The sequence below is a fragment of the Streptopelia decaocto genome (assembly GCF_964273445.1).
Source record: "Streptopelia decaocto genome assembly, chromosome: Z".
Taxonomy (NCBI): Eukaryota; Metazoa; Chordata; class Aves; order Columbiformes; family Columbidae; genus Streptopelia; species Streptopelia decaocto.
Window position 1 is genome coordinate 62,361,827 of NC_138657.1, and position 22,317 is coordinate 62,384,143.

Sequence of the window (22,317 nt, forward strand, 5' to 3'; positions counted from 1 at the left end):
CCTCAGGCGCCAGGGAGCAAAGCCAAGCAGAAGCGAGCCGGTGTGCGCGGCACAGCGTGCTCCTCCCGCCGCCCTCCGGGGAGCGGGGCCGCCGAGCCCCTCACCGGAACCGCGGCGGGGATCGATGTCTCGGCGCTCGGCAGGCGGCTGCCGCCATGGCGCTGAGCGGGGTGCGGGTGTTGGAGCTGGCCGGGCTAGCGCCGGCGCCCCTCTGCGGCATGATCCTCGCCGACTTCGGGGCCCGGGTGGTGCGGGTGGACCGGCCGACCCGCTCCGCCGTGGCCACCGACGTGCAAGGCCGCGGCAAGCGCTCCCTGGCGCTCGATCTCAAGCGGCCCGCGGGGGCGGCGGCGCTGAGGAGGCTGTGCCGCGGGGCGGACGTGCTCATCGAGCCCTTCCGCCACGGTGAGGCGGCGGTGCGCAGCGGGGCCGGGAGCGGGGACCCCGGGGCTCGGGCCGTGGAGATGTGAGCGGGAGGTCGAGTGAGGGCCGCGGTGCTGAGGGGACTCCGGTCACTCCGTGACCTCCTGGAACGCATGGCGGGAAGGGGGTTTATTTCATGTGACTGAGGGAAAAACACCGTGAGAAGGAGCGGGATTTGTGAAGTGTGAGAAACCTGCAACCGCGCAGGGAAGAAGCCGGGAAGGGTGCTTGGCCAGGGCCTTGTCCTGCCGACTGCAACACTGAGCAAGTAGCTCTGGGTGCCACCAGAGGTGTCTGAGCTGAGGATTCGTGCATGAGCTTGAGCATCAGGCTCCAGTGCTACAGGCTCGGGGAAGCTGCCTGGCACAGGGGGATCTGGGGATGTTGATTGACAGCAGCTGAACATGAGCCAGCAGTGTGCCCACGTGGCCAAAAAAGCCAAGAGCATCCTGGCTTGTATCAGGAATAGTGTGGCCAGCAGGAGTAGGGAAGTACTTACAGGCCACACCTTGAATCCTGCGTTCAGTTTTGGGCCCCTCACTACAAGAAAGACGTTGAGGTGCTGGAGAGAGTTCAGAGAGGGGCAATGAAGCTGGTGAGGGGTCTGGAGCACAAGTCTGATGAGGAGCAGCTGAGGGAACTGGGGCTGTTCAGCCTGGAGAAAAGGAGGCTGAGGGGAGACCTTTTCGCTGTCTACAACTACCTGAAAGGAGGTTGTAGCATGGAGGGTGTTGGTCTATTCTCCCAGGTAACAAGTGACAGGACAACAGGAAATGGTCTCAAGTTGCATCAGGGGAGGTTTAGATTGGATATTAGGAAAAATTTCTTCCTGGAAAGAGTTGTCAGGCACTGGAACAGGCTGCCCAGGGAAGCGGTGGAGTCACCATCCCTGGAGGTGTTTCAGAGGTTGAGGTTCTTAGGGACATGGTATAGTGGTAGAGTTAGGTTGGTTTATGGTTGGTCTTGATGATCTTAAGGGTCTCTTCCAACTGAAATGATTCTGTGATCAGGCCTGCAGTGATATATCAGGCCTGCTGATGCAGTTCAACTCACATTTGTAAGTTTAGCAAAGAATCATAGCATCATTTAGGTTGGAAAAGACCTTTGAGATTGTCTGGTCCAACTGTAACGTGGGTAGGACATAACAGATAGTGTCTGAGTCTCAGAACTTATGATTCCTCTGAAGACAACAGATCTAACATGCTGTCCTCTTTCACAAACCACACACAGGCACTCATCTGATGATCATGCATGGGCTGTTTCAGTGTCCTTGCTGTTCCTTGAGGATGCTATTCTGTTATTAAGAGTATCATCCATCTAGTTGAAGACGTCCCTGCTCCTTGCAGGGGGGTTGGCCCAGTTGACCTGTAATTGTCCCGTCCAACCCCAAACTACTTTGTGGTTCTATGATCATGCTTCGGTGAGAGGCTAACTGAATTGTTTTGAGGGGTTTGCACTCAGTTTAGAAATAGGAGGTCTTATCAGTTAAACATCACACATCATAAACAGGCTTACCTATCCTGTGTCACAGCTAATGCTTTTCATTCTGAAAACAGTGTTTTATGGTTGTGATGTTTTTACCTTAAGAATTTTTTGTTTGTTCCTCAGAAGCTGTGCAGACAAAATCAAGACATTAAAGACCACTTTTCATTGTAGCTAGATTCCTATTTGCTAGTGGGATTTTTTTTCTTCTAGTGGAAATTTCTGTTTTCTTTGGTTTTATAGGCACTTTTTTAAAATCTGGAAATGCAGGTAATTTTGTAACTAGGCATTATGTTTTGTGGGCCTGTAACTTAACAGGGCAAATCTGAGATCCAGCATGAAGCTGGTGAGAACCAATGAGAAGATCAGGGCTCAAGAGGCAGTAGAGTTTCTTTCAACACACACGTACCATTGACCTTCTGACAGTGACTTCGTGACACAAGGGGCTATTTGGCACCCAGTTCTGACTTGTGCTTTTGAAAATCTTGCTCTTTACTGAATTTCACTTCTTCCTCCCTGGTGTTAATCACTTACCGCTACCCAGTAAGTAATGTAATAGAAATACATGTTGAGGAATTTGAAGATTCAGTAGTGTCATGGACTAGTCTGTGAAACAAGTTGCACTAATAAGACTCTAGGGCAGAATAGGCATTGAAGTTATGTTATTCCTTCCACTCCAAAATGTGTCTCCCTTTAGTGCCAGTATAGATTATAGGTCATAGTCTGACCATGCTGCACTGAGGCAATAATGTATAATGTAACTGCAACTTGAATTTGCTTCTTTTAAAACCACTATAATTACAAGATCAATATTTTGTTCTTGATTACTGCAAACCCATGCTGACCAAACCTACATGCCATTGATTTCCCAAAGTTCTTTTTCTGTGTCTTACAAAAGAACGTGTTTGCTTTTGTGCAGTTGTCACAAATCGTTTGTGGAATAGTGTAAGAGTTTGCTCTTTCTCTCGCTCTCTCTCAAATTTATTTTATTTTTTTTTTTTTACAAGCTTTTGATAGCTTTCTCACTTATTCAACAGTACAGAGATTATAGCAAGCTGTCTGGCAATCTTTTGGGGAAGTAAAACAGGAAGAAAAGCTGAAAAAAAAAAAGAAGAAACCCTAAAGCTTGTTTTCCACGTAATTGGCTTGTATTCAAAATATATGGAGTATATTGGTAATGCATAACATAACATTCTGGCTGTTCACATTGCGACATGGATACTGAATTAGAATGTATTACTTCATAAATTGCAATTCAGTCCTCTTGTTTTTGTGTAATTTAACCTTGAACCATGTATATTTTGAGTCTTATTAAAAATAAACGTGAGTTAGGATTCGTGCTTTTGTCTTTTTAAGGTGTCATGGAAAAACTTGGGCTTGGTCCAGAGGTCCTTCTACAGGAGAATCCCAGACTCATCTATGCTAGGCTTACTGGATTTGGCCAGACAGGAAAATATGCCAGCTCTGCAGGTCATGACATCAATTATTTGGCTTTATCAGGTATGCTGTAGAATTTTCTGTCAGATAAGGTTTTTTATCCCTCTTAAATGAAGACTCAAGAATTTTTTGGAAGATTATTTGTAGATAGCTCAAATTACCTGGGCTGCAGTCTGATAGAGCAGCTAAGCAGATCTGAAGCATCTCTGTCAGTGAAAGTAAGGTTTCATTCTTGCGCTGTGTGCTTCTCCCTGCTCCTTCCTCTCCAGTCCACTCTGGTGCTTGCTTAACCCCTCTGTAATCTCCCTAACAAGTCAAAAACTGGCCAGGAGAAATTAGGATGATTTTCTGCCAGGTTATTGAGGTGGAACTGTTCATTAAGGGACCAAACAAACATAAAGAGTCAGCACAAGAAAGGAGGAAACATGCATTGGTTTCTTTTGGCAGCAGCAGTGCTCTGTTTGGTTGCATCAGCACGTCTTCTCAAGCTGTACAGTGTTTTCCTTCCTTTGTGCTATTTTATCTGAATAAAGTTTTTCTCTTTGAAGAAAGAACTGAAGTTTTAATGCATTTTCGTCTTTCTTCAGAGCTTTTCTTCTGGAAAATCTGTTTGTGTATAATCCCAAAAGGGCTGCAGATTATGTTTCATGTTTGTCAGCAGCTTTTTTTGAGCAAAGAAAACTAGGCAGCCTAACCGTTTGAGCTCTTGTGCTTTTCTGCTGTAAATATCCTTTCATTGATAGCAACCAAAAGGAAAGCAGGCTTAAAATAAAGTGGCAAAGTTATATTTCCTTAAAGTGTTGTAGACAGTGTGCTAGTTTTAAGTATTGTGTTTCTACAAGTACACAGTAACAAAAAGCAATTAAATTACCCAGCTCTGGTGATCGGGGTCAGTGTGTCAGGCATGGCCCCATCTGCTGCTGTTCATGCTGCTGCTGTCTCTGCTGCTTCTCTGAGCCTGTGAGGGAGGGGAGAAAGTGAGCCAAACTTCTTAGCTTCCCACTGGATAAAGCTTTCCTTTTAGCCCCAGCAAAAGGCTTGAGCAGAGGCACCACAAATGTGATAATCTGGTATTACATACCATGAGGAGACGTGCGGTGGAATTAAGTTTCTTCAGGGATGGGTTCAGTCTTCTCTCATTATGTAAGATTGTCAGAGAATAAAAGAAGATAAAGAAAGGATGCCTTGTTTGAAACACTTTTGACTTCATGTCCAGATGATTTCAAAGTATTATAATACTTTTAGTTATTGTTAATGTAGGGAAAGAGTCAGTACAGAAACAGATAGTCCATCGCTACCTTAAATTGTAGTGTGTTCTGTTTACAAAAAGAAAGTGTCTTTTTCTCTGGAGCTGATTTAATCACTAGTATTTTGGTTAGTGCTGTCTTCCTAAAGTTAAATAATTTTGCTTGAAATTTCACATATTAAGTTTTTCTGCTGTTTAAAGGAGAAATAACAAGGTCTTTGGAACATATCATTCCTCAGAGATCTCATATCCTGAGTATTTTCCTGATGAGCTTTGGCCACCTTTAACTAAAACCTGGCTTGCATTCAAAACTGCAAATATAAGTTAATATGTTAATCTGCTGATGCCTGTGATGACCTTTAGACTGTTAAACTGAGGTGTTAGCTGGCGACAGAGCTTTATGCTTGAACTACAGGCTACATAAACTTCTTTATACTGCGCACTCAGTTGCTTGCTCTTAGGAAGTGCGTTAGATTATTAGCTAATTAAACAATGCATCAGAATCATGCAGTTCTCAGGAAATTTTGACCCTACGTGATGCAAGTCTCAGACCTTAGACTACAGCCACAGGAGAGACATGATTATACTGCAGAGTTTCTTGCTTGGCCAAAGGGAATCAATATGAGGGAGCTACAAAGAGTAAGGTGATAGTAAACAAGTTGTTCAGGATAGCAAAGGAGTGCTAGCAGATTCAAAGTCCTGCCTGAAGTAAGCTCATTAAACTTTTGCTCTGTTCCTTTTAATTTCTACATATTTTCTGGTGTAAACATAGGTTCCATGTGCCTATGTTGCCTGCAATCAGAGGTCACCTTTCTGTGTTACTCACCCACACTTTTTTTTTTTTCCAGAGGTAGTGAGGAGGGAGGATAAGTTTGAAGTGCAGTTATTGATGTTAAATCCTTCCTTATGATTATTAATTCATGGGTTATGTGCACAGAAGACTACATCTGCATTTTTATTTCAAAAGATTCGGAGAAGAAAAATGTACCAAGGTTGTTTTGAGACATGTTCATAATGCTTAGTGAATTCTTACGGGGGAGGTTCTGTGCATGTACAAAGTATTAATATGAAATTGTTGCACACAAGATTTTTTTGGATGTCATTTTCTCCCTATGTAGCCAAATTATCAATGGTTTATCTGTGAGACTTTTATTAATCTCTTAAATAAAATGGATCTTCACTACAATTTCAAATATTCTAGTCTTTTGTGAATTAAAGAGTAACTATTTGATAAGACACAACTAAGTAGAGACAGAAAACTGTTGGTAAAAGTTTCCTTTATCCCTTGTATACTTACATAGATGGAAAAGGATGAAATGTTAATTGTAGAAATGTATAAATTAATGTTTATAATTAATTTTATACTTATGTTTGTGGTTTTTTGCTCTGCTGTCAGGTGTGCTGTCAAAACTGGGTAGAAGAGATGAAAATCCTTATGCACCCTTAAATCTTCTGGCTGATTTTGCTGGTGGAGGTGTCATGTGCGCAATGGGCATTGTTGCAGCCCTTTATGAACGTACCAGATCTGGTAAAGGGCAGGTCATTGATGCAAGTATGGTAAGTTTGGTCTTAAGGAAGGTGTGGTCTTAGGTTTGCTTGTTTGGGCTTTTTCTTACTCTAAGTCTGTAAAAGGGAGGAAATTGGAGCAATTTGTAAGGTTTAAAATTGAGAACTTTGGAAAAGGAAAGTAAGTAATCTCATTAAATGGCTATTCCTTTAACTGCAAGCAGTTTTCCCATATCACTGTTGCCATAACATCCTTATGATGTGGAAGACATACTGCGGCTTTCGCCCTGTGCCATGCCCTGTCTTTCCTTTTACCCATCTGCCTTCTTCACAAAATACTAGCTGTATATATTTGATCAGTAAGTTTGGTGTGTAGAAATAGGGTGTGTAATAATTAATATCACACACAAAAGCAAATGTTGATCCTAATAAAATAAGGAATTGCTTTAGCTTTATCCAGGATATATCTGCTTATGAATTTGTGGCAAGTCATGTCTTATTAGAAGCACTGTTCCCTTGAATAATTACACTGCTGTGGATTATTGCCAAGAAACCAATTTCAAACACTTTGTGTTAATGTGCCATAAAATAAATGTAAGGCTAAATTAGCTTAATAATGATCACTATGAAATTTTTCACTGCAAGGCCACCCACTTACACACAGAGTAAAAATACATATTTACATTTTATTCTTGAAACCTGTATAAGCTGCTAGTGTTTTTTCTCTGTCTTGCCCTTTTTCTGTTTTTAAAGAGCATTGCAATTAAAATTTGACCTCCCTTTGAGGTGTTGTGAAGGCTATGATTTGGACTTGTAAATATAAATTGAAAAAAATTATATTAATTTAAAAAATCTTTGAAGAGGTCTTTAAGGTAGAATAGAAAGAGATGTTCACTATCTTGATTTGAGTAAGTTTTTGGCAAATTCACATGACATTCTCAAAAGCAGGCCGCAGCATTATGGCCTAGATGAAAATTCTATGGGATCACTGCAAAACCATTCTAATGTTTTTACCCCAGTAATAATTATTAGGAGTTGATTGTCAAAATGAAAAACGTATCAACTGGAGTTCCACAGACATCTGTCTATTTTTTTTTCTTTAGTGTTTTCTCCAATCAGCTGAATGATGAATGAGTGACTGTGTTTAGTAAATTTACAGATGATGCGCATGTGAGAAGAACTACAAGTATGTTGGACTTTCGGATTAGAATTGAAAAAGACTTTTTCAAATTGGAGAAATGACCTGAAAAAAATTTGCTGACATTCATGGGGACTACTGCTCTATAGTTCTTTTACAAAGAAACAATTAGCTGCACAAATGCAGTGTGAGAACAATTGGCTGAAGTACAGTCCTGGGGGTTTGTGGTAGTCACAAGCTGAACATGAGTCAACATAACGTGCTATTGTAAAACAGACACACACACTGTATTAGGACATACAAACAGGAAATAGAGCTAGCAAAGTTTCTGAAGTAATTCTTCTAATCAAGCCAACATTTATAAAGCTTTAGGAAAATACTGTTTCTGATGCTGGCCATCATCTTTCCAAAAAAAGGCCAACTTGAGAAAGTCTGAGAAACATGATGAAAATGAGTGTAAGTCTTAAAACATGATCTACAAAGGAAAATTGAAGGAGTTTGTATACTTGTAAATCTATGGGGAATTATGACAAGTCTCCCAGTATTTAAAAATACATTTCTTGCAGTTTGGAGTATTACCTTATTTTCACTACTGGTACTTGAAGTCATTAAAGAATTTCTTATGAGAAGAATCAGTGAAAGTCCACTTATGTCCTAATGAGATCTCTGGCTCATAGGGAATGGAACGTGTTGTAGGCTTTTGTCTTTTGTGGGTTTTTTATGGCCTCAAAACTTACATATTTCAATTTTTTCTTATCTCATTGTAACTGTGGAATTTACAGTCCCCTGCTGATGTTCCTAGTGTCCTGTGAAATGAATGGAATATTGCTTAGTGTCACTACTCTACCTGGCATTTTATTGTGTTCCTTTGACTTGAACAGATGTTCACTGAGACAGCTGATGAAAAATACGCATTTGTCATCAGCAGAAGCTGGATAGTTATGGGTGTCATGGCATGTGGGAGAATATGAGCAGGTATCTACAGAATTTTTCACCTCCAATGGTTTGGAGCTACACTCCTGAAAAACTACAGGACGCTGATGAAGTGACAGAATATTTAAAAGGAAAATGCTGTGGCTATTCCAAAAAGGCACAACTTACCACACTGTGCTGGGCTCTGGCTATAATTTACTGAACACTGCTGCATATTGTGCAGCACGCTGAAGGGGAAGAGAGGGAAAACAGACGGACAGGCACTGTGGTTACTCCCACCCTTGTGCCAAGCATCACAGCTGCTCCAACCCTGGTTACAGGCGTTACAGCTAAACCAGAGAACCAGCCTGTGTCTGTATCGGTCGCCCCTATACAGAAGACAAAATACACAAAAAAGTCGCTTCGCTTGGTGAGGGGTGAAGATGAGCCAGGGTCATCACGAGAACAGGAGAAAGAGGCAGAACCAGAGACAATAACCCAATCTCTATGCCTGAAAGAACTGCGAGATATGCAAAAAGATTTCAGCCAGCATCGAGGTGAGCACATTATTGCTCTGATGCTGGGATAACTGGGCCAGTAGCTTCAAATTAGAGGGTAGGGAGGCCAAGGAGCTGGGATCCCTGTCTAGGGAAGGGGACATTGACAAGATGATTGGGAAAAAGACACAAGTCCTGAGCCTCTGAAGGCAACTTCTGTCAGGCGTCAATGCAAAGTACTGCTTCAAGGAAGATGTTACTGGTCATCCAGGCAAGTGGACCATCATGAAGAGAGGTACCCAGTACCAGAGGGAATCAGCCATGCTGGAGGTGATTTATAATGATCTGAATAACGAGCTCCATGCTCAAGAGAACGGGTATGGAGGGTGCACACCATGAGGCACCCCATGGTTTTACCTGTGTGACCACAGAGAGGGCATGAGGAAGTGGAATGGAAAATACACCTCAACCTTAGAGGCATGTGTATGTGAGTTACAAGGAAAAACAATCACAAAATGGGACTTTTCCAGGAAAAATGATGCTTCAGTTTCCAGCGAGCAGTTCCTCAGACAGATCAGAAGGGCTGATCTTACTTTTGATCCTCTTGAAGAGACAAGCAAGTAACAAATACTGTGATCAGGACTGGAGACATCCTGCCTTCAGTCAGGTGAAGGAGAGGGACAGCCAGGTTTATTGGACTGTGTGGATTTGATGGCCCGGCATGTCAGACCCACAAGAGTACAAGGGTCTAGTGGACACTGGTGCACAATGTACCCTAATTCCATCAGACTGTAAGGGGGCAGAATTAATCAGTATTTCTGAAGTGACTGAGGGATCCCAGCCCTTGACTGTTGTAGGAGCTGACGTGAGCCTAACTGGGAAGGACTGGCAAAAGCGCCCTGTTGTAACTGGCCCCGATGCTCCATGCATCTGTGGCATAGCCTGCCTCAGGAGAGGGTATTTTAAGGAGCCAAAAGGGTGCTGGTACTGGTGACCTTTTGACATAGCAGCTGTGGAGACAGAGGACATTAAACAGCTGTCTACCTTACCTGGTCTCTTGGATGATGCTTCTGTTGCAGGATTGCTGAGGGTCAAAGAATAGCAGGTATCAATTGCTACCATGATGGTGCACCAACAGCAATATTGCACCAACCAAGACTGTTTGGTCCCTTTAAGAGTCCCAGATGGCCAGTGCAGAAGTCCAATGGAGAGTGGAAACTAACAGTAGCCTATTGTGGCCTGAATGAAGTCACGCCGACGTTAAGTGCTTCTGTGCCACGCATGCTGGAATTGCAGTGAGTGAGCAAGCAGCCATGTGGTCCTATTTGCCAGCTAGGGCTAAACCATGACAGCCTGTTCGGAATTGATTCATGTTAGTTGCTGTCCTTCACATTGACTCTGTAGGGGTCAAATCTTACAGTGAGCCTGATAGTTCCCATGTGTTGAATAGGATGTGGAGTGGACACTGCAAAGTGATACGACAAGCACAATTGCATCTGCAATCTTGCACCAGGCCACACGTTAAATTCACTCCAAATGACAGGCATCTGACCAGGCATGACTAACTCTTTGTGAAAAGACAGCAACAGGAGAACATGGTGGTAATGATCACTTGCATAATAGTCTCATGGCAAGAGCATTTAGCTATCCGGCGGAAGACTGAGGTTCCAGGCTTTTCTCAGCCTGGAGGTATTCAAAACCAAAACTCGCACATCCTAGAGGAATTTTCCAGTCACAAGGATGAAGATTAGGTTGGTGTGGTGGAGTTTTCTTTGAACTCCTTCACGCTGCAGAAGGAACAGAATAAATGTGGAGCAGACTGATCACCAAGTGATGTGATGCCTCTGGGTTCTTGTCTGTGCTTCAGAGACTACTGGTGCTTTAGCGTGAGGCAGCCATTAGGTGAAACGCGTAACTTACTGTAATCATTCTTCAATTAGGCTTAAGTGGAGTCTCCCCATGTTGTCCTTTTCATGTTTTAAAAGAAAGTGGCCACATTAGTGTGTGTGTGTAGTGTTATTTAAGCATGCCTTTGGAGGCTTGGTGCAGATGTTAGAGGCTGTTTTACTTGTCTCTGAATTTCAGTGGGCCTCAGTCATGAGCTAGCCATCCATTTGCCCAGCTAGGGGTATTTCTAAAGTCCCTGTACCAGTCTAAAACAGATGTGCTATTTTGAGTGTTTCCAGTGTAGGTAGCACTATACCTAGATATTATAAGTAGTTCCATCAGCACCACAATCTAAGTTCCAGTTAGAGCTTATTCTGATATCTCCATCTATTATTATTCTTACTTTAAATGTGTTTTTTTTTTAATTCTTTTTGCTCATATGAGCAGTACAAGATCAGATCATTAGTAAAGCAAATACTATTTTGATAACCTTGCAATCATTTTGCAAACATGTAGATGAAGGTATACAGTGTTTTTTCCTATAAAGGTACTTTAATTGACATTAACATATGACAAGTAGGGGAGAACTATTCTTTTCCTTGTGACGGGTACTTGAGGAAGATGCCAAGTTATATACATTAAAGGAAGAAGCCTTCATGACTGCATAGTTAAAAGATTTGCACGTTTTAAACTCTTTCTTAGAAAGTTAGAAACTAATACATCTTTCCACATGAAAATTCAGTAGCCTTTTCTTTTGGTATGATCACTGTGCTTTTCTCTCTAGGCAAAAGTAGGTTAATTTTACATGGCTGAAAACGCATGAATCAAAACGATACAGCTCAGTTTTTCTCTGATCCACTGGGCAGTTTCTGGCCATATACTGTTAGTACCTCATCTTCTCTTACTGTTTTTCTAATGGAGCTGGAAGAAAATGGGTTCTTCTGGTGAACAAAACTGTAGGATGCGATTTTTTCTTGGAACGACTGGTACAAGCTTGATTATTTCTGAAAGGCCAAACAAGCTGAATTTTCATCTAGTTGTACTCCCCGTAGCCAAAATTTTAAGGAGCAGGTTGGAACAGGATTAATCATGTTTTCTAGAGCTGTATTAATCAGACACTTGCTTATTTAGAGATTTCCTTGCTATGTCTATGTACCTGCCAGTGATGAGAGTGGGAGAGTAATTTTTGTTTTAGCTTAGTGATAGAGATGAGCTTCCTGGTTCCCATGGTATAAGAGAGCTTTAACCTTTGATTTCCTTCCACTTTTTTTCTAAAAATAGCAGTATTATTATAATCAGCCAATTCAAAGAAGTTCATGTTGAGATAAAAACTTGATACTTACTGGACTGCTATAGGCATCTTGATTTCCAGAGTTTTAAAAGGCTTGATGACTGTCAGATACTTAATGTTCTATAGAGCTGAGAATCTTGTTCTATCACCTAAAATTACTTTGATTCTCTATGTGAACTCCTAATGATTATAAAATTGCTAAACTAGGAAACTGTTCATTGAAAGGGTCTTATCTATTTGAAGCTGCAGTATTACATTTACGGTCCTTCTTATTCTGTAATTCTAGATTATTTCACAAATGTAATATAAACAGTAATTGAAAATTTTAAGAAATTAGACTGCTTACCAGAGATTTTGCCATTAAAAATCTTAACAAAGGACAGAACTGGTATTAGATTTTTGCTCTTTTGTTTTATGTGGAATTAAGGTAACATGCCAACTAATTTACTGAAGCTGTTACTTTTTCCTGTAAATATTCAAGGTAGAAGGAGTAGCATACCTAAGTTCTTTCCTGTGGAAATCACAAAAACTGGGACTTTGGAACAGACCTCGAGGTGAGAACCTGCTAGATAGTGGCGCACCTTTTTATGAAACCTACAGGACCTCCGATGGAAAATACATGGCTGTTGGCGCCATTGAGCCTCAATTCTATGAACAGTTAATAAAGGGTAAGTAGCCTGGAGCAGTTGTTTCACATCAGCAAAGCATGACAGAATGAATTATTCAGTGCTTGATTTTTATTCGTGACATTGGTTATGTTGATTTATTTGTAAAAGCCAAACACTTACTGCAACTAGTTGGGTAACAATGTAGAGTTTAGTCGACTTTTTCCTTCTAGCAATTTCTTTCTTTCTTTCTTTTTCATCCCTTCTTCATTTTAGCCTCTGAAATTACACTTAAACTACGTATTTTCTTCTGGAGTTATGGTAATGGAGTCTGTTATGTGGCTGGAGCACTAGAGAACTGCTTTCAGAAACCACTTTTTTCAAGGCATTGTGAATATGCTTGAAAAAGGAGACCTAATTCTTTGGTATTGCAAATAAAATGTCAGTTATTTCTGCTATATATATATTTTAAGTAAACTATTTAAATTGTTTCAGAAATGAATGTTCTTTGGAAGTAGTTAATAATATTGCTTGATAAAATGGAATTTTTCTAGAAGCAAAGTCAGCTTTATAAATTATTATTTTCCACCACACGATTTCAGAGTACTTTTAGTATTGAACTATGGATATAATTTTTATATGTGACTGAAGACTCTTTAAATATTACTATAAAATATGATTTATCTGTTTGAGAAATTAGAGTATGTCGTGTAAAATAATTCTGTGAAATTAAAATATAAATTTGCAGGTGTCTCTTTACCTTTGAACTGTTTGTGTGCTTCAAGCTTTTGATCAGATATGCTCTTAGCTTCTTACTAGTTATTTAATTTAAAAATAATTTATTCTGTTGTGCTTCTTTGGTCAATTACTATGCTCTTCATACAGAATTTATGAAAATACAAAATATTCACAAAAGAATTTGTCTGTTTCCACTGTGCTGAATATGTAGGATATAAAAGGCCCTCAATCTAATTTTTATTTTGTTCGATGAGTAGAAGGAATAGCAAAAAAGAATATACCTGAAGTGGATGTACCCAGTGTTATATTAACCACTTTTGTATGTGCATGACTTACCTGTGGAAAATCTTTGCTGAGTGAGGGTGGCAGTGGAGGAGTTTCTTATTCTTGTTCAGTTTCTCCCCACTGGTTATTCCTCGAATTGCAGCATGGATACTTGTCCTGGTTTTGTCTGGGATAGAGTTAAAATTATTCATAATAGCTTTGTTGGGGGTTATGGTTTGGATTTGTATTGACAATAGTGTTGATAATACACTGGTGTTTTTGTTACTGCTGAGCAGTGCTTACACAGCATTGAGGACTTTTCTGCTCCTCACCCTGCCCCACTAGCAAGAGGGCTGGGGGTGCACAAGAAACCACAAGGGGACACAGCTGGGACAGCTGACCCCAGCTGACCAGAGGGATATTCCACACCATATGACATCATGCTCAGCAATAAAACTGCAGGTCAGGTTGGCAGGGAGCCACTGCTTGGGGACTAGCTGGGCCTCAGTTGTTTGATGGTGAGTGATTGTTTTCATTTGCATCACTTATCTTTCATGAGTTTCCTCTCTGTTACTATTTTATTCCCTCTTTTCCTTACTTTTTTTTTTTCTTTGTTTGTAATTACTAAAATATTCTTATCTCAGCCCATGAGATCCTTTCTCACTCTTACCATTCCAATTCTCCCCACGTCCCACCAGCGGGAGGGTGGTGAGTTGAGTGGCTGTGTTGTGCTTGGTGCTTGGTTACTGGCTGGGGTTGAACCAAAATCATACCTGTAAGAACAAGCAATTACTGCCAGCTTAGCACTGATCAGCTGTGTTGTGCTAATAAGATCATAGTCAGTGACAGGGTCTACATTGGACAACTTTATTTTCATGTGTGAAAGTATTCCTTTTGCTTACAATGCACAGAAATGGCTTGATTTTAACAGCTGTAGTTAAAAAATAGTTATTCCAGCAATAAAAAAATGGTGTTTCTGTTCATAAGTAGGCAATGAGTGCAGTCAGAGCTGTGTCTGTGTTTCAGCCCATTTCTGTCGTATTCTAAAAATCCAACATACAGACTGCAGTCTTTTAACGAAATTTTGCTTTTTGCATTCAGTTGTATTACCATCTTTGCTTGTTTACAGTCAAGAATTTTTCTTTTATTTTGTAAAAGTGTGTTGTTTAAAGTATCACACCAAACTCAAGATTTTTTCACAACATTGCATTTAAAATAAGTAGTCTGTCTTCATTGTATTGTAGGAGCATGTTAGAAATTGTTCCGTTTTTCACATAGGAAATGTTTATGACCTTCAGTAGTTATAGTTTCAAGCTTTCTGAAGCAATAGTGTACTGAATTAGAACAGCAGATCCTTCTTCTGGCTTAGTTTTTTGTTTTTTTTTTTCCTTTCTGGGATATCTATTGTAGAAATTCAATTTAGAATTAAAAGCCTTTAAATGTTATGGGGAAGAAAAAGCTGTTTGTGAGAATTGTGTTGCCCTTTCCCAAAGTGAGGAGCTTTGACTTAGGCTGAGTCGTCTGTTCCAAGCATTAATTACCTACTTTGAAGTAGTCTTAAAATTGTGTGTTCCAGTTCCACAATTTTATTTCACGCTTTTTTTACCATAATTTTGTTCAGTTATGCTGGTGAACAATTTGATGCTGTTCCAGATAAAATATATTCAAAAGCCACTTTGTCTCTCTGACCATATTCAGAGTAGGTTACTTTTGCCACTTCTCTGTAATGAGAACATAAGGATGTGGGTGTTGCAGATGTAAGAGTTGGAGATTTAAAAATTGCAGACTTCAGAAAGGAACATGGTTTCTGAACCATGTGTTACTGCTCACAGAACTCTGGTTAGCAGAAGTGAAGCTAATTTCCTTTTGGTTTTGGTTCACTTCAGTGTTTTCCTACAGAATTAGGAACCCAGGGCTGGACCAGAGTGCAGTCAGTGACATGATGACAAAAGTTCTTCAGGGGTCTGCAGAGGTAGACTAGCTAGGTTTGAGAAGGTACAGCATCTTAATTTGGGAAGATTGTTGGCTTTGTAGATCGTACGTGGCAGGGAAAATTAAATTTCTGCTTACCACAAGTTTATGAATTAAAAAAAAAAAAGTTATATGAGAAACTGAAGCTATATATCATATATCTTATGGAAAGTCTGATGTATGAAACATGTCCTACTAATGTTAGGCCTCAGTGTTTTGATTAAAAGAGACAGAATGTCTTCCAACTGACCTGTAAATTGCTTCTGCAGGTTTCTCTTGCCTTTTAGCAATATATGCTTAGTATTGCTGTAGCCAGTCTACAAGAGGCCTGCAGAACACATTAAATTTTGTATATCAGGTGAGATGGAAAGGTCTGGTCCTGCGTTACCATGTGGTGTAAACTTGGTTAAATAAGGTGAACTTACATTAATGTGAAAAGCATTAACAGTCACTAAAGTTCTGAGCATGTATTTGATAGTACTCATCATACTACTTTGATACTACTACATTGTGTGACTTCTATTTAAAAATAAGGAAAAATAAATAGGAAGCACTTGAAAAACATATTTTATGTCATTCTGAAGAATTTCCATTATTAAGATGATCAAAGTGGATGAACAGTTTGATTTGAATTTATTTATCATTATAAGCCTTAGCATTGTACAAGTACTGTAGAGAGCCATGTTCTTTCCACACGAAAACATTTACAGTTCTGGTAATTAAATATGTAAACTTGGACTACAGCTGTGGATGCATTCTCAGTGATGCTCTGGTAGTACTGTGGATCTGCTCAACCTTTTGCTGAACTATCATTTTGCAAAAAAAATTATTTAGTGTCAGAAACTTTGAGCCGAGAAAAAACTTCACGTAATTGCTTTAATGAAAATTCACTGCTGTCTTGGAATAAAGTTCATTTCCCTCTCAGAGTGAGAATGAACTACATTTAGAGAGAGAGCAATGGCAGACACCTTTTGGCTGTGGTTTGGGCCAAAATGAAGGATTCCCATACCAGATGGTTCTGTTCAGTCGTGCTGTGGCAGCATAGTTTCAAAATTACTGTGCTGTGAGCATAAAGTTTTAAAAATAAAATTAGCAAGTTAAAACGATAAAATCCTGTACAAAGTTCTGCTATGGATCCTAAATAACCTTTTAAAATAGTGTGGCTGCAATACTGTAAGAAACTGTTTGCTTCCAACATGCCCAAGCAACTTTGCTGATTTATGTAATGAATTTTACTGTTTGCTCTCTTGAAGTAGAGGCCTATTGTCTAAGAAGTTCTGTAGGAATAGAAATTTCGATTTTTTTTGCATTAATAAATGTCATGCAGATACATGTCACTAAAGCTATAGCATTTAAAGGAGACTTACTTCAAGCTACGTCATTATAAAGAGGCTTAATTTTTCATTTTTCAAAAAATCATTGTTTCAAAGCTGTACTAGGCTAGGTTACTGAGCTTTTCTAAACAAAAATCCCTAAATGAAAATTTGAACAAAAAAACTTGGAAACAAAGTGTGATTGCTTTACCACATGTACTGTGTAAAAGATACTTTGCTTTTGATTATGTTGGGTGAAATCTGTCATCCTGTGGTATCCCAGACAATTCTGCGCTGTGTAATTGTTTCCTTGTTGACTCAGTCACTCCTGCTGTGATTCTGTTCGTCTGCACCACAAACGGTTTGCACAAGTTGGAAAATGAGATGCTGTGGTGCTTAAATGCCATCGGTTCATGCTATTTAAAGTTGAAGTCTTCAGTGGTCAACGGAAAATGAGCATGTTATATTAAATTCCAGGTTCTGCATATTGTTCTATTTTGCTGGAGTGTGCATAGTTAGGTTCAGCCAACTTTCCATCTGGCACAATCTTAAAATATAATTGTGTAATGGGGTAATGGTACAGCTCTGTTCATGTTGGACTGGCTACTAGAATCCAAACCATAATTAATAAGCAAATAAATGCTTATGAAACAATGTTGCCAGTTGATAAGACTTCGTGCTTTGAGACAGAGTCTCTGACTGTGTTGCTACTTAGCTTTAGTTATTGTGGGAGGTAAAGTTGCCTCACTTCCTAGTTCTTAAGTAAACTGTATAGCACCATTCATCTTCAGTATTATACTTTGAAAATTAATAATAAAATTAATTGTGAAAGCATTGTTGGCTTCTGTTTCCTTAATGGATGCTCAACCAGTATGAGTAATCTTTTTTTAGGATTATATGAGTGGTTATGAAGACTAGATTGTAAGTTTAGTGATTTAAGGTGCACATGACTTGGTAACTCAACAAGGACTGGTGCTTGCCTGATAGCAATCCTGGTATATGTAGAATTTCTGATAAGATGTGACAATGCTTATTATGTCTTCAACTGTGTTGATTTTCTTCTGAACATGAACAGTCACAAGTCTGTATTTCGGAGTCTAGAGATGAACTTCAAGGTCACTTCCAACCCAAACCATTCCATGATTCTGTAATTCTATGGTTCTGTGATTCTATGATATGTTTACCCCTCTTAGTGATAAGGAAGATGTAGAATTAGAAGAAAGTTTTTTCTGCCTATCTACAGCTAAAGATTAGAGGAGTTCTGTGTAAATTTTACCTGCAAACAGGCATCTAGTAGCCAAGCCTGTTAACAGATGCAAGTCAAATAATAAATTTGGTATCAGATATCCGAAGATATAAGAATCTAGTTTGCAGAGTTACACATTTTTTTTGCATTTTACACACTGTTTTCTACGCAGGTCCCTTTTTTGTTGTTTGTGAAGCATTATGATGATAGTTCTTCTCTAGCCTTTCTGATTTGTCAAATTGACTCCTTCCTTATCCCTGCTTTTTCTGAACTTTTCCTGCTGTGGTCATGTTCCTGAAGCTCAAGACGTGACTGTTTGAACAGTCTTCAGTATACCACTTCTGAATTCTATTTGATACTATAGGCTCTGTAGCTGTGTTTGTACTATCTCCATTTTGGAAGTGTGGTTTAATTGCCCTTTGTCTTGTTTCTTACCTCCTTTTTTGAGATAAACTCTACAAGAAGCGATAACAATCCTTGCATCTCCTTGAAGTAGGAGAATGGAAGGGTAGGGATTGCAGAAGGCAGAATCCTTGAGAACAGAAACAGAGATGGGAAACGGTGTGCACAGGAGAGATGTAAACTCCTCGATGAGGGGGAAGTTGGTGCTTAGTTAAGGGAAGGACTTAGGGTTTGCCAGGTTTAGAAAGTTTGTAGTACAAAGCCCACGTGTCCATCTTCTGCTCTTGTGTCTCAGAAGGGTTATGCGGATTGCATACCTAGGTGGTCCATGCAACTGATCCTCTGGGAAGAAGTGTAAGGGCTATGGGTTTCATTTTCCCATAAGAACAGCAGTGGAGAGCTGGAAATGGGGAAGTGTGCTGAAGAGGGCAGAGCAGCAGGCACTGCTGGAGTCCATTTGGATCAGGGGAGTCAAGAAGCAGGTCAGTTACCCTGAAGACACCTGCAACTGAGCTACCTCACGCACATCCACGCCATCTTCTCATCTCTGACGTAGAAATAACCCAATCGTGGTGGGCACACTGCTGAGCATCCAGCTCTGGCAGGTGTACTGGCTTCTGTGAGACAAGTGTATTGCTGTAGTCCAAGACCCGTTTCGTGTTGCTACTGCCAGGTAGAGAGTACAATAAATACTATAGAAAGTGTTTGCAGGACAAAATGTTATCTGTAGGCAGCTGCTACTCTTACAAAGTGTTTACACAAATGAGTGTTTATTATGTGTACTTAGTTAAAAGGCTGTAGGTGATGTGGTTTAGTCTAATCAAAGTAATAGAACATTTTATTCTTCCCTCCCCTTCAGTCATAAATATCCTAATAATATTTTAAATGACTTTTAGTTATTATGCTCTGCTGCTGGACTGCCTGCAAAATATTAGCTTCTTGAGGAACATACTTAATTGTGAGCAGCACTTTAATTAATCTCAGTTATACTACAGTTAAACTTTGCTTTTCTCCTTTCAGGTCTTAATCTAGATTCAGATGAACTCCCCAGTCAGTTGAGTTTCTCTGACTGGCCTGAAATGAAGAAAAAATTTGCATCCATATTTGCACAGAAGACACAAGCTGAGTGGTGCAGCATATTTGATGGTACTGATGCCTGTGTGACCCCTGTTTTATCCTTTGATGATGTTGCCTCACATCAGCATAACAAACAAAGAAGTTCTTTTATCAAAAACGATCAGGAAGAGATAAGTCCTAGACCTGCTCCTCTTCTATCAAGGACCCCTGCTGTTCCGTCGTTTAAAAGAGATCCTTTTATAGGAGAACACACAGAAGAGATACTTCTGGAATATGGATTTACTAAGCAAGAGATTACTAAGCTTTATTCCGACAAAGTAATAGAATTCGGTAAACCAAAAGCTAATTTATAATCTGTAACTATGCAGATCAGACAAATTTCAGGATGGTACAGTAAGTTTTTATGCATTAAAATTGAATTATATGACGAATGTGTGCATGATATAGCATTTTAATATTTTTTTAATTACTGAAGTTTTAAATTTAATTGAAACAGTTGGGAGTTATATATTTGTGTACCTGGATGGTCTACAAGCTAGAATAATACCAAAATTGTGTTCTGAATATCTATATAGTTTGCTTAATAAGCAGCTGTAAATCCTCAAAATGTTTCTTTAACTATCATGTCCCCTGAAATGTTTGTTTCTTTTAATTATTAGTTACACCATCACTTTGCAATGTACGCTGTAATTATATGAAGGCAATACTTTTCATAAAATATAGTTATATTCTTCCTAAACAAGTGGTTGTCTTGTTTACCCATAGATTAGAAGGGATTTTTTCCCTCTTATCATATTAATTCATTTGCCTTTTCATGCCAAAACAATGATAGAAATAATGCTATTTTCTTACATGCTGCTGTAGAGTTATTATCATAAAGTAATTATATTTAATAGCCTGACTATATTTTCCTAATGCAGTCTCCTGATTATATTACATTTGGAATTTCAGTATGCCTAGAAAATCACTTCAGAATGAAATCTGTTATTTTAAAATAGCTGCCAAGTATTAATCCTTTCCACTCTTTTTGGAAAAATGGTAGGCAGCTTAGCTGCCCAGGTTTTAAACAATGGCTATTCCATGTTGGTTTTCATTTCCTTCAAAATTAAACTATCATTTGAAACAGTCTCCTTAAAAGCAAAAAAACCTCAACCAACCAAACAAACAAACAAAAAACCCCCACAACCTTTTAAAAAAAGTTGGTTAGATGGACTTAATACAATTTTCTTTAGTCTGGCATGTCAGGAATCATGATATGAGGACTTGGGGTTTTTTATAATTTTGTCAGCGTTTATCTTACTGGAGATTAGTTTGTTGCTTACAAAGACTTAGAAAGCTGACATATACTTTAGCTGATTGTACATGTGTCATGCCAAAATGTCAGCATTATTACTATAAGTAAGCCCTACATTCTACTACATAAACACCAACCTGGAAACAAGGATTATCTAGTAGGTCCTGACAAATTAGGTAAACGGTTGGCCAAAACATCATGTCAGTTTACAGCTGAGAATCACTCTAATGTGGATTTCTGAATACAGTACACCTTTACGGACAGATTTGATGATTTGCTTAGTCCCAGATGCATCTGTTGATGTCTGAGAACAATAAATGTTGTCTAATATGATCTAATCTCCAGTGCACCTAAGTTTTGAACCAAAAATCACTGAAGTGAATTTAAAAGCTCACATTCACTTCAGGGGTTAACCCCAGGCGTCTGTACTGGGTCCAGTACTGTTCAGTATTTTCACTAATGACACAGTGTGATCGAGTGCACCCTCAGCAAGTCTGCAGATGACACCAAGCTGAGTGGTGCAGTTGACACACCTGAGGGACAGGATGCCATGCAGAGGGACCTGGACAAGCTTGAGAAGTGAGTCCATGTGAACCTCCTGAGGTTCAACAAGGTCAAATGCAAGGTCCTACACCTAGATCAGGGCAACCCCTGGTATCAGTCCAGGCTGGGGGATGAAGGCATTGAGAGCAGCCCTGTGGAGAAGGACTTGGGGGTGCTGGTGGATGAAAGATGGGACATGAGCCAGCAGTGTGCACTCACAGCCCAGAAGGTCAGTGGTCTCTTGAGCTGCATCAAAAGCAGCATGTCCAGCAGGTTGAGGGAGGTGATTCTGCCCTTCTGCTCCGCTCTGGTGAGACCCCACCTGGAGTCCTGTGTCCAGCTCTGGCGCCCTCAGCACAGGAAAGACACGGACCTGTTGGAGAGGGGCCTGAGGAGCCACAGAAATGATCAGAGGCTGGAACAGCTCTGCTGTGAGGACAGGCTGAGAGAGTTGGGGTTGTTCAGCCTGGAGAAGAGAAGGCTCCAGGGAGACCTTATTGTGGCAGTTCAGTACTTGGACGGTGCTTGTAAGAAAGATGGGGACAGACTTATTAGTAGGGCCTATAGCAACAGGACAAGGGGTGATGGTTTTGAGCTAAAAGAGGGAACATTCTGTCTAGATGTATGGAAGAAATTTTTTCAATGAGGGTGGTGAACCACTGGCCCAGGTTGCCCAGAGAGGTGGCAGATGCCCCATCCCTGGAAACATTCCAGGCCAGGCTGGACAGGGCTCTCACCAACCTGATCTAGTTGAAGATGTCCCTGCTCATTGCAGGGGGTTTGGACTAGATGACCTTTAAAGGTCCCTTCCAACCCAAACCATTCTATGATTCTATGATTCAGCATATGTTGGATCAGCTGGCTCACTCAGGTGGCCAACCTGAAAGCTACAGTTTTGGTATGTCACTCCAGATTTCTTTTAAGAACTTCTCTTGGCAGGTAAGACTGTTTAAAAAAACACTGAGTGATCCTGATATCCTTTATTTTTCAGAAATTAAGAAAATAATCAGTTTTATTGAGGGTGGCACACAACAGCTGCAAAAAT

The 22,317-nt window shown here is 40.0% G+C and overlaps 1 protein-coding gene across 1 annotated transcript; it reads left to right on the top strand.

Annotated features, from left to right (window-relative positions):
- The first annotated feature begins 4 nt into the window (after positions 1–4).
- AMACR (alpha-methylacyl-CoA racemase) lies at positions 5–21,008 on the top strand. The gene is made up of 5 exons (XM_082074637.1): positions 5–405; positions 3,262–3,405; positions 5,985–6,145; positions 12,301–12,487; positions 19,379–21,008. Exons 1-5 carry the CDS (start codon positions 156–158, stop codon positions 19,786–19,788), a joined length of 1,152 nt encoding a protein of 383 aa, XP_081930763.1. The 5' UTR covers positions 5–155; the 3' UTR covers positions 19,789–21,008.
- The last annotated feature ends 1,309 nt before the right edge of the window (positions 21,009–22,317 follow it).